Raw genomic sequence first — 12,365 nt, forward strand, 5'->3', positions numbered from 1 at the left:
AAAAAAAAAACAGAGAAGTTTAAAACAAAACCCAATCTTTTAGACAATGTCATCATAAAAATGTGGAACCATTACAATTTTTTGTTAATTTTGGCTTTGATTATTAACAACACTTATAAGTTATAACAGAAAATTATGAATACAAATGTTTCAATTTTTACTTTGCATTATACATAATTAGTCAGAAAAATAGATACCTGGTTACGCTCATGATCAACTTTCTTATAACCACTAGTCGCAATATACTTCCGATCAGTAACATGACGTACCACACTGAACAGATTTTGCTTATCATCTTTAACAATCGAGTTTTGTTTCTCCGACGTCTCGTATATCGGCGTCAGTGTGATCTCGTCTTCCTTCAAACGAAACCAACTACGAGTTCTCGTCTTCTTTTTCTTCTCTTGCCCTGCGTCTACAGTTCGTTTGTCTGAATGAATTTTCCGAGAAACCCCGAAACAGCGAAGAACATATGAAGAAGAAGAAGAAGAAGAAGAGTCTGTTCTCTTCTTCTCAGGTTTGCCCATGAGCGCTGAATCAAAAGGACTCCAGATATGATCTCATTTGTAAGACAACTTTCGAGTATAAATATTATTCGGAACGGTTGGAATTTATCCCATTTTTTATTACTTTGTTAATATATTTTGTGTTAGTGTTGGCACGCTTTCGATGAAAATACTTATTCATAGACTATTTGTAGATTATTATTATGAATAATGACAGTGTGTTATCTCTACACAAGATGTGCTATATAATATGATGTCATATACGTGAAGTTTGAAACAATAAATTATTTTTTTGAGGAAAAATAGAAGTTTTCTGCTATTTCTATCTAAAATATACTAGTCTCCATTTGGTATCAACAATTAAGGTGTCGACTGGTTCTCCCGCTACCTCCCGCAAACGCTGCGTTTGCGGGTGGTAGCGTTTGCTAGCGATTGGTGCTAATCACACAAACCACTTCCAATCGCTTCCAGCCGCTCCCAATCGCTTCCAACCACTGAATTCCAAAAGCTGTTTCCCGCAAGCGTTTGCGGTTGCGGGCGTTTGCGTTTAGATTTTTTTTTTTTTTTTTAAAAACTTGAAACAAATCAATGATAATGAAATATTTTATATATATATCTTTTACCTAACTATTTTATTCATTAAGGATGGGAGAAAATGAACTACGGATACGATTGAGAATATTAAAAAATAAACAATTGGAAGAAAATAAGATTTCATTTAACAATAACCCGGAAAACTTGATGTAAATTTAATGGCACACCGCACATAAGTTAAAAAAAAAACTAAATAAATATAACATTTCATCAGAAATTTAAGAAAATAAGATTATTTGTGAAAAATATAAAAACAAATCACGAGTGACTCTTCTCAACTCTCGTTTGATCATAACTACTGATGCAAATACTGCTCCATAGAACTTATTGAGTGTGTGAGATTTAAGAAAGAAGATCTACGATCTAAAATAAATGTTTAGTCATTTATCAAATTACTTGATTAAAGTTTTGGTAAAAAGTCAAATGCATAAAGTAATAAGTATTTCACTATGAAATTTATTTATTTTTTAAATAATTATTTTAGTATTTTTAATGAATTTTAATTATAAATCAAGTTTAATAAAGTTTTTGATATTTTAAAACATTTATATAATTAAATCACATTTATTTATGTTCCAACCGCTATTGCACCCGCTGGTCAACCAGTCTTAAACCTCCCGCAAACGCACCAATTTTAAACCGCTAAACCAATCGTTCAAAACGCTTAATAACGCTTGAAACCGCAATCGCCCGCTTCCGCAATCTCCCGCAACCGCAACCGCAACCGCAGCGTTTGAACCAGTCAAGCCCTAAGAAGAATTTTTTTATAAATCATCTACCTTAAGAAATCAGAAGTATTACAGTATAAGTAGGCCTAAGTATAAGCAGGTCAACGTAATTACAAAAGGTCAAATATCATATAAAACTATCTTCGGACTAATATAAAGTGGTTGTGACGAGATTGTGTATCAAGTATCAACTAGTTGTAAGGTCGATTGTGTAAAAACCAACTGAAAGTAAATCCTATAGTTGATGTTTTAGTTTGAGTCCGATCTTTTATATATTTTTCTTCACAATTTGTTTCTAAGTCTTGAAAACAAATCGACTTACAAAAAAAGGAACATTTACTCAGAGATGTCATACAAAAAAAAAATGGGAGCTTCTATTTTGTTTATTTTGTCTTATAAAAACTCGAAATATAAATTACAAAAAGTTACAAGTAAAATAGTTTCACTTTACTTGATAGTATAGTATTCAAGAATAATGATAATGCAACTTTTCATTTTCTTCGTTTCTTGCGTCAGACCAATACTCCATAGCAAAACCTTAGTCGTGAAGATTCAACACGGAAAGAAAAAAGATTATTAAAAATTAGGATTAACATTGAACTAAAATAAAGCTTAATAAACTAAGTGGACAGAGGATCTTGGGGTTGCTGGTGGGTGGCCAGCCAAAGTCTTTTATTCAGAGACCAGAGTTGTGGTCGTGTCCACGTTTTCTACTTTCTTCTACGTCGCCAAATTTTTTCTTCCTGTCTTTTTATTTATTTATTATTTTCTTAATTATATATGTTTGAAAACTTTCGAATTGAAATTTCTTTGATAAAGTTATAGACATGTTACACTCCATGTAATGTAAGTAATAACTAATCCAAGAAAGTTATACAATTTCTGTTTGAGAGATTTGGTTAATTTTCAAAGACTCTTATACAAAGATATCACATTATTTTAATTAACAAAATAAAATGCACTCCTATATTTGTAGAACCCTAACATTTTAGGAAAGCAGATTGATATAATATTTTCTAATAAACGAAATATGTTGCTATTTTCCGAATTACTATACATCATACAAAAACTGAAAAAAAAAACAAAAGAAATCATGTTCTCTTACAATATAGTATTATGTTCTGTACTTCTGTTTCTATGGTATCTGGTGTCTTAACATAGTAATACTACATGTGTTTTGTTGCAACGCTAACATCGTAGCATCGATGATTTAAAAAGAAAAAGAAGGCTTTATGTTATTTTTGTCAATCATCCATCCAAAATAAATATGTTGGCCTATTAGCTCAGTTGGTTAGAGCGTCGTGCTAATAACGCGAAGGTCACAGGTTCGATCCCTGTATAGGCCATATTTTTTTGTTAATTAACCACCGGTTACGGTTAGAAATTTTGTTTAACCTTAACCATTAAACGGTTATGGTTAAATACGGTTATAATTGAAGCGGTTACGTTTATATGCAGTTACGGTTATTTGATAAAATGATACGGTTAATATTATTTGATGATATACTATAACTGATATTATTTATTTATAATTAATATGTTCTTTTAGTGTATAAATATTTCCATATATCATATGATTCATATTAAATTAATAATTATTAGTATATTTTATTATGTTTTTAGAACGGTTACGGTTAACAAAATACGGTTTAACTATGCAGTTAACCAACAGTTTTGATACGGTTATGGTTAATTAACATTTATGGTTAATATAATTTAACCATATATATAGAGTTAAAGGTTACGATTTTTAACCATTTTATACGGTTATAGTTCGGATACGGTCGGGTTACGGTCCGAAATACGGTTACGGTTTAATTTTGATCATGCCTACATGTGGGTACAGATCGGGTTACCCATTTTGACACCCCTACTTTTAATACAAATTCTGAAAAATTAAAGTTACTAACCTCTTAAAGAATTCTTAATTAAATGAATCCCATTTAAATAAAGATGATTTTCAAAATTACAATATTTTAAGTAGTATTTATTTTGTTTAAATTTTTCACAATATTGTATTTTACAAAACTTAAAAATTATTGCATTTTAAAAAAAAAATAAAGAAACATAACATAAAACATATAGGGTCTGATTGGTGACCACATTTAAACGAGGCGATTAAAAAATTATAAGCGGTTGCAAAAGAGACGGTTAAATATAAAGCGGTTAAAAATAGTGGATAGAAAAGATGGTGTGGTAATAAAGAGCGGTTGAGTTATCTTGATTGTTAAGATTATAGTGGTTGAATATACGAATTATACTAAATTATGAAAAATTAAAAATTAATTTAATTCAATAATAAAACTATGGAAGATAAAATACTTTAGAACATGAAAAATTAATAACCAATAAATTATAATGAAACCTAAAAAAATATAGTTACAATACGAAAATCATATACATAAAAATATAGACTGAGATTTGTTAAATTTTTGTTATATAGTATATGATTATATTAAAATGCGTTTTTGTAAAATAAAAATACAGCTATTCAAGTAGCTATTAAAATAACAAAAATTACAAGTATTTATATTTATATTAAAAAATTAACAGTTAAATTTATTGTAATGCATACTTACATTTAAATTTTATAGTCAAATTAAATATCTAATGATATAATAATCAAACAGCAAAGAATAAAATAATTCAAAAGAGGTTACTGTACATCCACACAAAACAAACGTACCATGTAGAGGGGAGTTTGCAGTCACTCTTCCAACCACTCAAAATCTGTTTTAAATGTTCATTTTAATCACCAAGCCCAACCATTATTATGAACCGCTTGTTTCAATTGATATTTTGATTGGTAGCTATTTGAGCGGTTCGTTTCCAACCACAGCGTTTGAGTGCAACCAATCAGACCCATAAAAACATAGATGTATAAATCATATAAGGAAAAAACGATTAGTTGAAATTTTAACTTGTGTCAAATTTGTGTCGTATATGCTCAATTTATCATCTTTAAATTTGATGTATTGTTCGATCACAAACTCGATTAATTACTTCTGAAGTTATGTTTAATTATGCTTTTGTGATTTTTGATACATCAAACTAAGTGTACTCATCCCGTTCGTCTTCTACCGTCATATTGTGCAGTATGATACATGTTTTCATTATCTTTCATATTTTTAACTTACCGTAAACAAGAGTTTGATTTTTTACAATAGCAAGTCAAGGTTGCAAGGCTCCAAAAGTATGCTTGACATCTTTATGGACAGCTTTTTGATAGGTTGCAAATAAGGATGATTTCCGACCTTGTAGAATTGGAATATATTGGATCCAAATTTCTCATTTTGAATAAATACCGTATGTGAGATAATAAGTCAAATGATACTTTTGTCTATTGACAATATAATTCACTTTTAGAGCTCGACCTTGTAATATATCATCAAAAACTGGTAAGCGATCAAGAATATTGATCAGATTCCTGGAGGTCCAATAAATGGGTGTCATATCTAGAGATCTTGTCACGCTACAACCACTAAAATGATTGTTGGGTTTCTAGATCCACGTGTATATTGCATTTTCCAAGTAGTGGGAAAATTCTTCCACTCCCAATGAATACAATTGATCCTTCCTATCATCCCAGAAAATTCGCGTATCTCTCTAATATTGAGTAATCATTGAAGATCTTCTGGTGTGGGTCTTCTTAGGTAATCATCTCCAAACAAATTAAAGATTCCTTCAACAAAATATTCCAAGCATGAAATCTCAGTGATTTCACTATGCCGGAGGTGTCTGTCAACCACATCAGCCGCACAACCATATGTCATCATACGAATTGTTATTGTAAACTTTTGTAGTTCAGATAGATCGAATCTTCCAGTAGCATCTCTTCGTTGTTGAAAGAATGGAACTTCGATGAAGCTTCGATCAACGATACGCATGAACAAGAGCTTGTTCATTCTAGATCAGCGTTGAAATATATAAGAAGGCATCTTCACCAAAAAATATTTCCATAGATGGTTGTGTCTTTGTTTAAGTTATTTTCAATATAGGCATATTTTTTTCTTTGATTTGATTGCTTCATGATGATCACCACGATCAACGGAAAGATTTTCAAAAAATGCTTCATCGAAAACTTGATCAAACCTTTCATCCATCGTTTCGTCATAATTATTACGAAAAGAAGATACCATTTTTGGTTATATCTAATTCTAATAATGAGGTCCCAAAAAATACAAGAAAAGACTAATTTTGGAGATTCGGAAAAACAAGATATGGAGAAAAATGATTTTGAAATAATTTTTGTGTCATACTTTGTGATTTATATAGAAAAATATGATATGTATAACAAATAATATTTGTGGTTTACAATCATTAAAAATATATGTAGTGTGGGTAGAAAAAAAAAAAAAGATGCTATGCAAAACCACTTTTAAACAAAAGAAAATGTTATGCTACAAAAGGCATACAAAATGAAAAGACGAGAAAAGAAAGATGTTCTCTTTTCAGTATCTCTCATATTCTTTTTTTTTTCATTTTGTGGCTTTGCATTGCATCTTCTTTTATTTTCCTCTACCAACAACATAAATATTTTCAATGATTGTATACCAAAATAATGTTTGTTATACGAATCACATTTTTCTATATAAGTCACAAATATGATACAAAATTATCACAAAACCATGCTATATTTCTCACAAACATTATCCTAAATTCGTATTGTCATGTATTTTCCAAGACCTCTTTGTTAAAATTATATATAATCAAAAATGACATATTCTTCCCGTAATAACTTCGATGAAATAATGGATGAAAACTTTGATCAAGTTCTCGATCAAACATTTGAAAATATTTCGTTGTTTTTTGGTGATCATGAAGAAGCAGCCAAGTTAAAGAAAAAACGAGTATATATTGAAAGAGAACGTGAACAAGGACACAACTGCTTATGGAACGATTATTTTAGTGAAGATGCAATATATATTTCGACGCTGTAATTGAATGAACAAACTCTTGTTCATGCCTATTGTTGATCAACTCTCCATTGAAATTCCATTCTTTCAACAAAGAAGATATGCTACCAGAAGGTTCAATCTCTTTGGACTATAAAAGTTTACAACAACAATTTGTATGATGGAATATGGTTGTACGGGCTGATGCGGTTGACGAATACCTCCGGCTTGGTGAAAACACTAGGATTACATACTTGGAACATTTTGTTGAAGGAATCATAAATTTATTTGGAGATAAGTACCGGAAGATCTTCAATGACTACTCAATATTGGAGAGATACGCAGATTTCCTAGGATGATATAAAACATCGATTGTATTCATTGCGAGTAGAAGAATATGCACATGGATCTGGAAAACTAACAATCGTTTTAGAGGTTATAGCTTCACAAGATCTCTGGATATTGCACACGTTTTTTGGATCTCTAGGTACCTTAAACGATATTTCTATTCCTGATTGCTCACTAGTTTTTTATGATATATTACAAAGTCAGGCTCCAAAAGTGAATTACATTGTCAATGGACACGAGTATCATTTGACTTACTATCTCACATATGGTGTTTATCCGAAATGGACAAGTTATATCCAATCTATTCCAATTTCACAAAGTCCGAAAGAATTCTTATTTACTACATATCAAGAAGATGTCCTTATAGATGTCGAGTGTCTTTTCGGAGTCTTGCAAGCTCGATTTGCTATTGTAAAAAAAACTCAGCTGTTATTTGAGATAAAGTAAAAATATGATTAAATTATCGTACTGCACAATATGATAATAGAAGACGAACGAGATGGATACATTCAATTTAATGTATTAGAATTCGCACAACCAAAACCAAACAAAACTTTATAAGTGACTAATTCATGTAATTTACAGATATGCCTTCAAATCTCGGCAATATAATAGACATTTGAAATCGAATTCATGATCAAACAATACGTCAACAATTGAAAGCTGATTTAGTTGAGCATATATGTTATAAATTTGGTACAAATTAAGATTACAATTAATCGTTTTCTCCGTTTATGATTTAAACATCTATTACTTATATGATTTTATGTCATATTTGTTAAAAAATTTATGAGATATAATTCTTTTTAAATTTATAATATATAAAATATTTTAAAACTCATCAAAATAAATTCTACTCAAAATAATCTATATTTATTCTTTAAAAATCCAAATGGGATTCTACGATTAGAGAAAAATAAAATTTAAAGTAATTCTTCACTTTAAAATTTTAATATTTTATATTTAAAAATAAGTGAAAATGGACCAGATTGACACAAATTTGAAAAAATATTGGTAGATTGACACCCTCTTTTAGGGAAAAACTAGAATAACATAATATTGTGTTTAAATTACCAAAAGCCCAATCAAAAATAAAAGAGGAAATAAAAATTAAGTGAGAAAAAAAAGAAAAATCGATTCTCTTAAAACTTTAGGAACCCGACTATCGTTTTTTTGTTTTTCTCACTTTCACCTTTGTTTCTTCCGCCGGCAAAGAAAGATTTTACAGTTCAAAAATAAAACTCGATCTGTTGTCATCTGCACCAACGATTTGGTACTGTAATCACCGGTGTTCTCTGCTCCAGCCAGGTACAGACGCCGGCAACTAAACCTTTGTTTCTTCCGCCGGCGAAGAGAGATTTTACAGTCCCAAAAAAACTTGATATGTCATCATCTCCGCCGGCGATTTAGCACTGTAATCACCAGTGTTCTCTGCTCCAGCCAGATACAGACGCCGGCGGTGAGTTGGATCGTTTATTCCGGCGGTGAGTTGGATCTTTTATTCCGGCGGCGAACTAAGAACCGTAGTGGCTTTGGTGGTGACTGAAAAATCTGCGGCGGTGAGTTTTTGATTGCATTATTAGAATAATTAACAGAATTCTTACTTGCAATTATCGATTAACCCTGTTTTTGTTTTTGTTTTGGATCTTGATCTTCAATAGCTTGAGTTTAATCCTCAAAAACATTGGTGGGAAGGATTAGGCTTCTTGTTTTGGGTCTTGATCCTCAATAGCTTCATAAATCCGGTTAGTCTTTATGATTACATTTTGATGGAATCATCCCTGTTTTTATTTTGGGTCTTTAGTTATTGAAGAATTTGGTCTCGAATTTTATGTATTTTTGTGTTGATTTGTTGATTTTTGATATATTGCTTATCACATCTATTACCTTCTTGATTTTAATTTTTTTTTTGGATTAGAAGTATAATCAGTTTGTGAAGAAACAGTTTGTGAAGTTTGCCAATCCGATACAGTTTGTGAAAGAGAATCTGTATCGGATTTCACTTATTACAGATTCTCTTTCACAAACTGTATCGGATTGGCAAACTGTTTCAAATTCGATACAGAGAATCCTTTTAAAACTGTATTGGATTTGTCCTTCAAGATACTACTAACCTATATCAGATTCTTTTTCACACCTATTACCTAAATGAGAGATTTGTTTCATGGATGTTTTGAAGTATTTGTTTCAATTACAATTTTGTGTTATCTCACATGTTTGCTACAGCTATTCAATCAAGTATTTATCATCTTGTTTGCTACCTTTTCTTATCATTTGATTCTTTTTTGTATGTTTAGGAATGGCATCTTCAAGCAATACCATTAAATATCCTCCTCTACTGTATGATGAAGGGAAATCACCTCTCCAACATAGGAGCATGAACCATAACTGTTTTGTGTCGAAAATCGGAATTTTGAGAGAAGGATTAGGGGTGGATGTGTGGGAGAAACTGAAGCAATCATCTCTGAGTGTTTATAAAGTTTGCTGAATTGGAATACACATGGGCGGCGCAGAGAGTTCATTTTCTACTAACACATCAGCTGAGAATCAACAACATTCATGAGGTTTGGTCTTTGATCGGTTGGAGACCGCTAAGAGAGTTTTAGATCCCGTTGCTTTTGAAAAACATCCATGGGATCGGGTGGCTTTTAGTAGTCTAGTGAATTCTGTTAAGATTGTAGACTATGATAGAGATTCATACACCATACACGGATGTGTTCATGCTATGTTGATTTGGCTGTATGAGAGTGTTGCTGGAATAGGAGAAAGTTATGGGTTTAGAAGGACAGAGACGACTGGTGTTCCACTTCTTGATTGGCGATCATCTCGAAAACATATCAACTTCACAGACTTCATCAAAAAAGAGAAGGATTTGCACCGACAGGTTAGTAGTTTGTTACTATTTTTCAAAAAAATTATTTTTTGACATGAACAAATAATTTGTGTGAATTTAAACTTACTTTATTTATTGCTTGTAGGTTCGTGTTAGGCATATGATTCATGTTTTAGAGGAAAACATGTATCCTCTATGGTCTGACTCAAATGAGCATACGGATCCACACTTAGAAGAGCTAATTAAAGATCTCATTCATAACCGTTTGTCTCTAGATGTTTGGATTTGTGGCAAGACAGTTGGTATAAGTTCAAAAAAGAAGAAAAGAACTGCTGAAGCTGATAAGGTGAATGACAACAGAGGGTGCAATCCTAAGAAAAAAAGATGGACAGATAGTGATCCTAAATGTGAACAAGGAGAAAATGTAACCAACATGGAGGTAAGGTTTCGTTTTCCTTTACCGTAATTGATTAACATTTTTTGTCTTCTCTATTATGATATTAATGAACATGTTATTGTAGGATGGTAAGGATGACAAGTCAATTTCTTTGGATATTTGGAGGGCGATTGAGAAAATGAATGAGACTATTTCTGACTTGGGCAAAACACTCAACAGTCGAATAGATGCTTTGGAGAGTAAATTTGAAACTTTCGTTGAAAAAAAAATGACGGTGTTCAAAGAGGAGATGGGTGAGAGGATTAAAGCATTGGAGAAAGAAAGAAAAGAGCCAAAAGACGCTGATGTACGGAATGATGCCACTTCGCACACAATTAACGATGATGAGGGAACAAGTAAAGCACCTGTAAGTTACATTTTCCTTTACTTCTCATGTTCTGTTGTTGTCTAAAAACTTTGCATGTTCTGTTTTTAAAAAAGCTTACCACGTCGTTTTATTTTTTTGCTTCTCAATTTCTGTTTTGTTAAAACTTCTCATGTTCTGTTTTTAAAAAAGCTTACCACGTTGTTTTATTTTTTCACTTCTCATGTTCTGTTTTGTTAAAACTTCTCATGGTCTGTTTTTTAAAAACCTTATCACGTCGTTTTATTTTTTTACTTCTCATGTTCTGTTTTGTTAAAACTTCTCATGGTCTGTTTTTTTAAAACCTTATCACGTCATTTTATTTTTTTACTTCTCATGTTATGTTTTGTTAAAACTTCTTATGGTCTGTTTTTTTAAAACCTTATCACGTCATTTTATTTTTTTACTTCTTATGTTCTGTTTTGTTAAAACTTCTCATGGTCTGTTTTTTTAAAACCTTATCATTTTTTTTTTAATTCTCATGTTCTGTTTTTTTAAAGCTTCTCATGTTCTTAATTTTTTAAAGCTTCTCATGTTCTGTTTTTTTAAAACTTCTCATGTTCTGCTTTTTTTTACTTCTCATGTTCTGTTTGTTAAAGCTTATCATGTTTCGTTACTTCTCATGTTCTTTTTTTTTGTTTTAAAGTTATACGCTTCTCATCTTAATATCAAACTTCTCATGTTCTGTTTTTTTTTTCTTAAACATATCATTTCTCGATTTTCTTACCTCCTTCTTGGAATGTTCTGTTTGGTTGTAGTCATGGATTGTTGAGATGAAGCAGACATCACAAGATGAATTTCCAGTTCAAAGGGTGGTGAAGAAGGTTTACACTATCAAGAATAAGAAGAAAGAAGAAGATGAGATATCAGAGAATCTTCCTCTCTTTGAAAAGAAGGAATCTTTGAAGGTTGAGAAGAAGGAAACTTCCAAGAAAAAGAAGATAACTGGTCTTGCTTCTGACGATGTTGAGGATATTACTACCCAAGTTCAGAAAGCTAAATTGAGAATAGCTTCCAGTTCTGAAGATACATGGTACAACGAGGAGGATCAGTTGGTACATGAAAAACTTGAGGTGACACTAAACTGCCTTGGAGAGGCTTTGACGAAGTTGGATGGACCTGGACCTTCGAAGACTTCTAGACGCATGCCCCAGTTGGCAGAATCGCAGAAGTATCCTTACCTTGGTAACTCGACAATCAAGCGGATCATTACAGAGGGTGATAATGTGTTAGGCGATCATCTTAAGCCAGCAGGTGATGAGAAAAATCAGAGACTTCTGGATTTTCTCAGCCTTGATAAGTATACATCAACAACTCTGAATAGTTTATAAAAGCTACTATCATTATCTATATATGTACTAACTCTTTCTTATATTCACAGGGAAGAGCCACTTAGCACCAGCAACGCAGCTGTGAGATTCTATTGGAAAATTATGACTCCAAGGAAACATTGGCCAAGCTATGACTATGGATGGTTGACAGAACATGTAAGTTTATTTTTGATAATTTAGTATAGGCGTTTATTCAATACTATATTTTCGCTTATTCTAGTTTTTATTTTTTTGAATGTAGCACATGGGTTGTGCAATGGCTATGTTCCGGCGAAGATATATGCGTGAGCCTTGTCCGTATCCTAAAGAGCGCATAGCTTTCTTAGACCA

The 12,365-nt window shown here is 31.7% G+C and overlaps 2 protein-coding genes and 1 non-coding gene across 3 annotated transcripts in view; 2 read left to right on the forward strand and 1 right to left on the reverse strand.

The window, feature by feature from the left end:
* Nucleotides 1–538, reverse strand: part of LOC104770668 (uncharacterized protein At5g23160-like) — a 1,441-nt gene extending 903 nt beyond the window's left edge. The window contains exon 1 of the mRNA XM_010495127.1: nt 198–538. Within this exon, the coding sequence (XP_010493429.1) occupies nt 198–527 (330 nt within the window). The 5' untranslated portion in view covers nt 528–538. The remainder of the gene's footprint in view (nt 1–197) is intronic.
* On the forward strand, nt 3,101–3,174 carry TRNAI-AAU. The gene has a single exon. It is a non-coding gene; the product is annotated as a tRNA-Ile (tRNA).
* Nucleotides 8,062–12,365, forward strand: part of LOC104772485 — a 5,626-nt gene continuing 1,322 nt past the window's right edge. The window contains exons 1-5 of the mRNA XM_010497091.2: nt 8,062–10,343; nt 10,426–10,707; nt 11,463–12,004; nt 12,086–12,191; nt 12,277–12,357. Coding sequence (XP_010495393.2) covers nt 10,065–10,343; nt 10,426–10,707; nt 11,463–12,004; nt 12,086–12,191; nt 12,277–12,357 — 1,290 coding nt within the window. The 5' untranslated portion in view covers nt 8,062–10,064. The remainder of the gene's footprint in view (nt 10,344–10,425; nt 10,708–11,462; nt 12,005–12,085; nt 12,192–12,276; nt 12,358–12,365) is intronic.

The sequence above is a fragment of the Camelina sativa genome, chromosome 20 (assembly GCF_000633955.1).
Source record: "Camelina sativa cultivar DH55 chromosome 20, Cs, whole genome shotgun sequence".
NCBI lineage: Eukaryota > Viridiplantae > Streptophyta > Magnoliopsida > Brassicales > Brassicaceae > Camelina > Camelina sativa.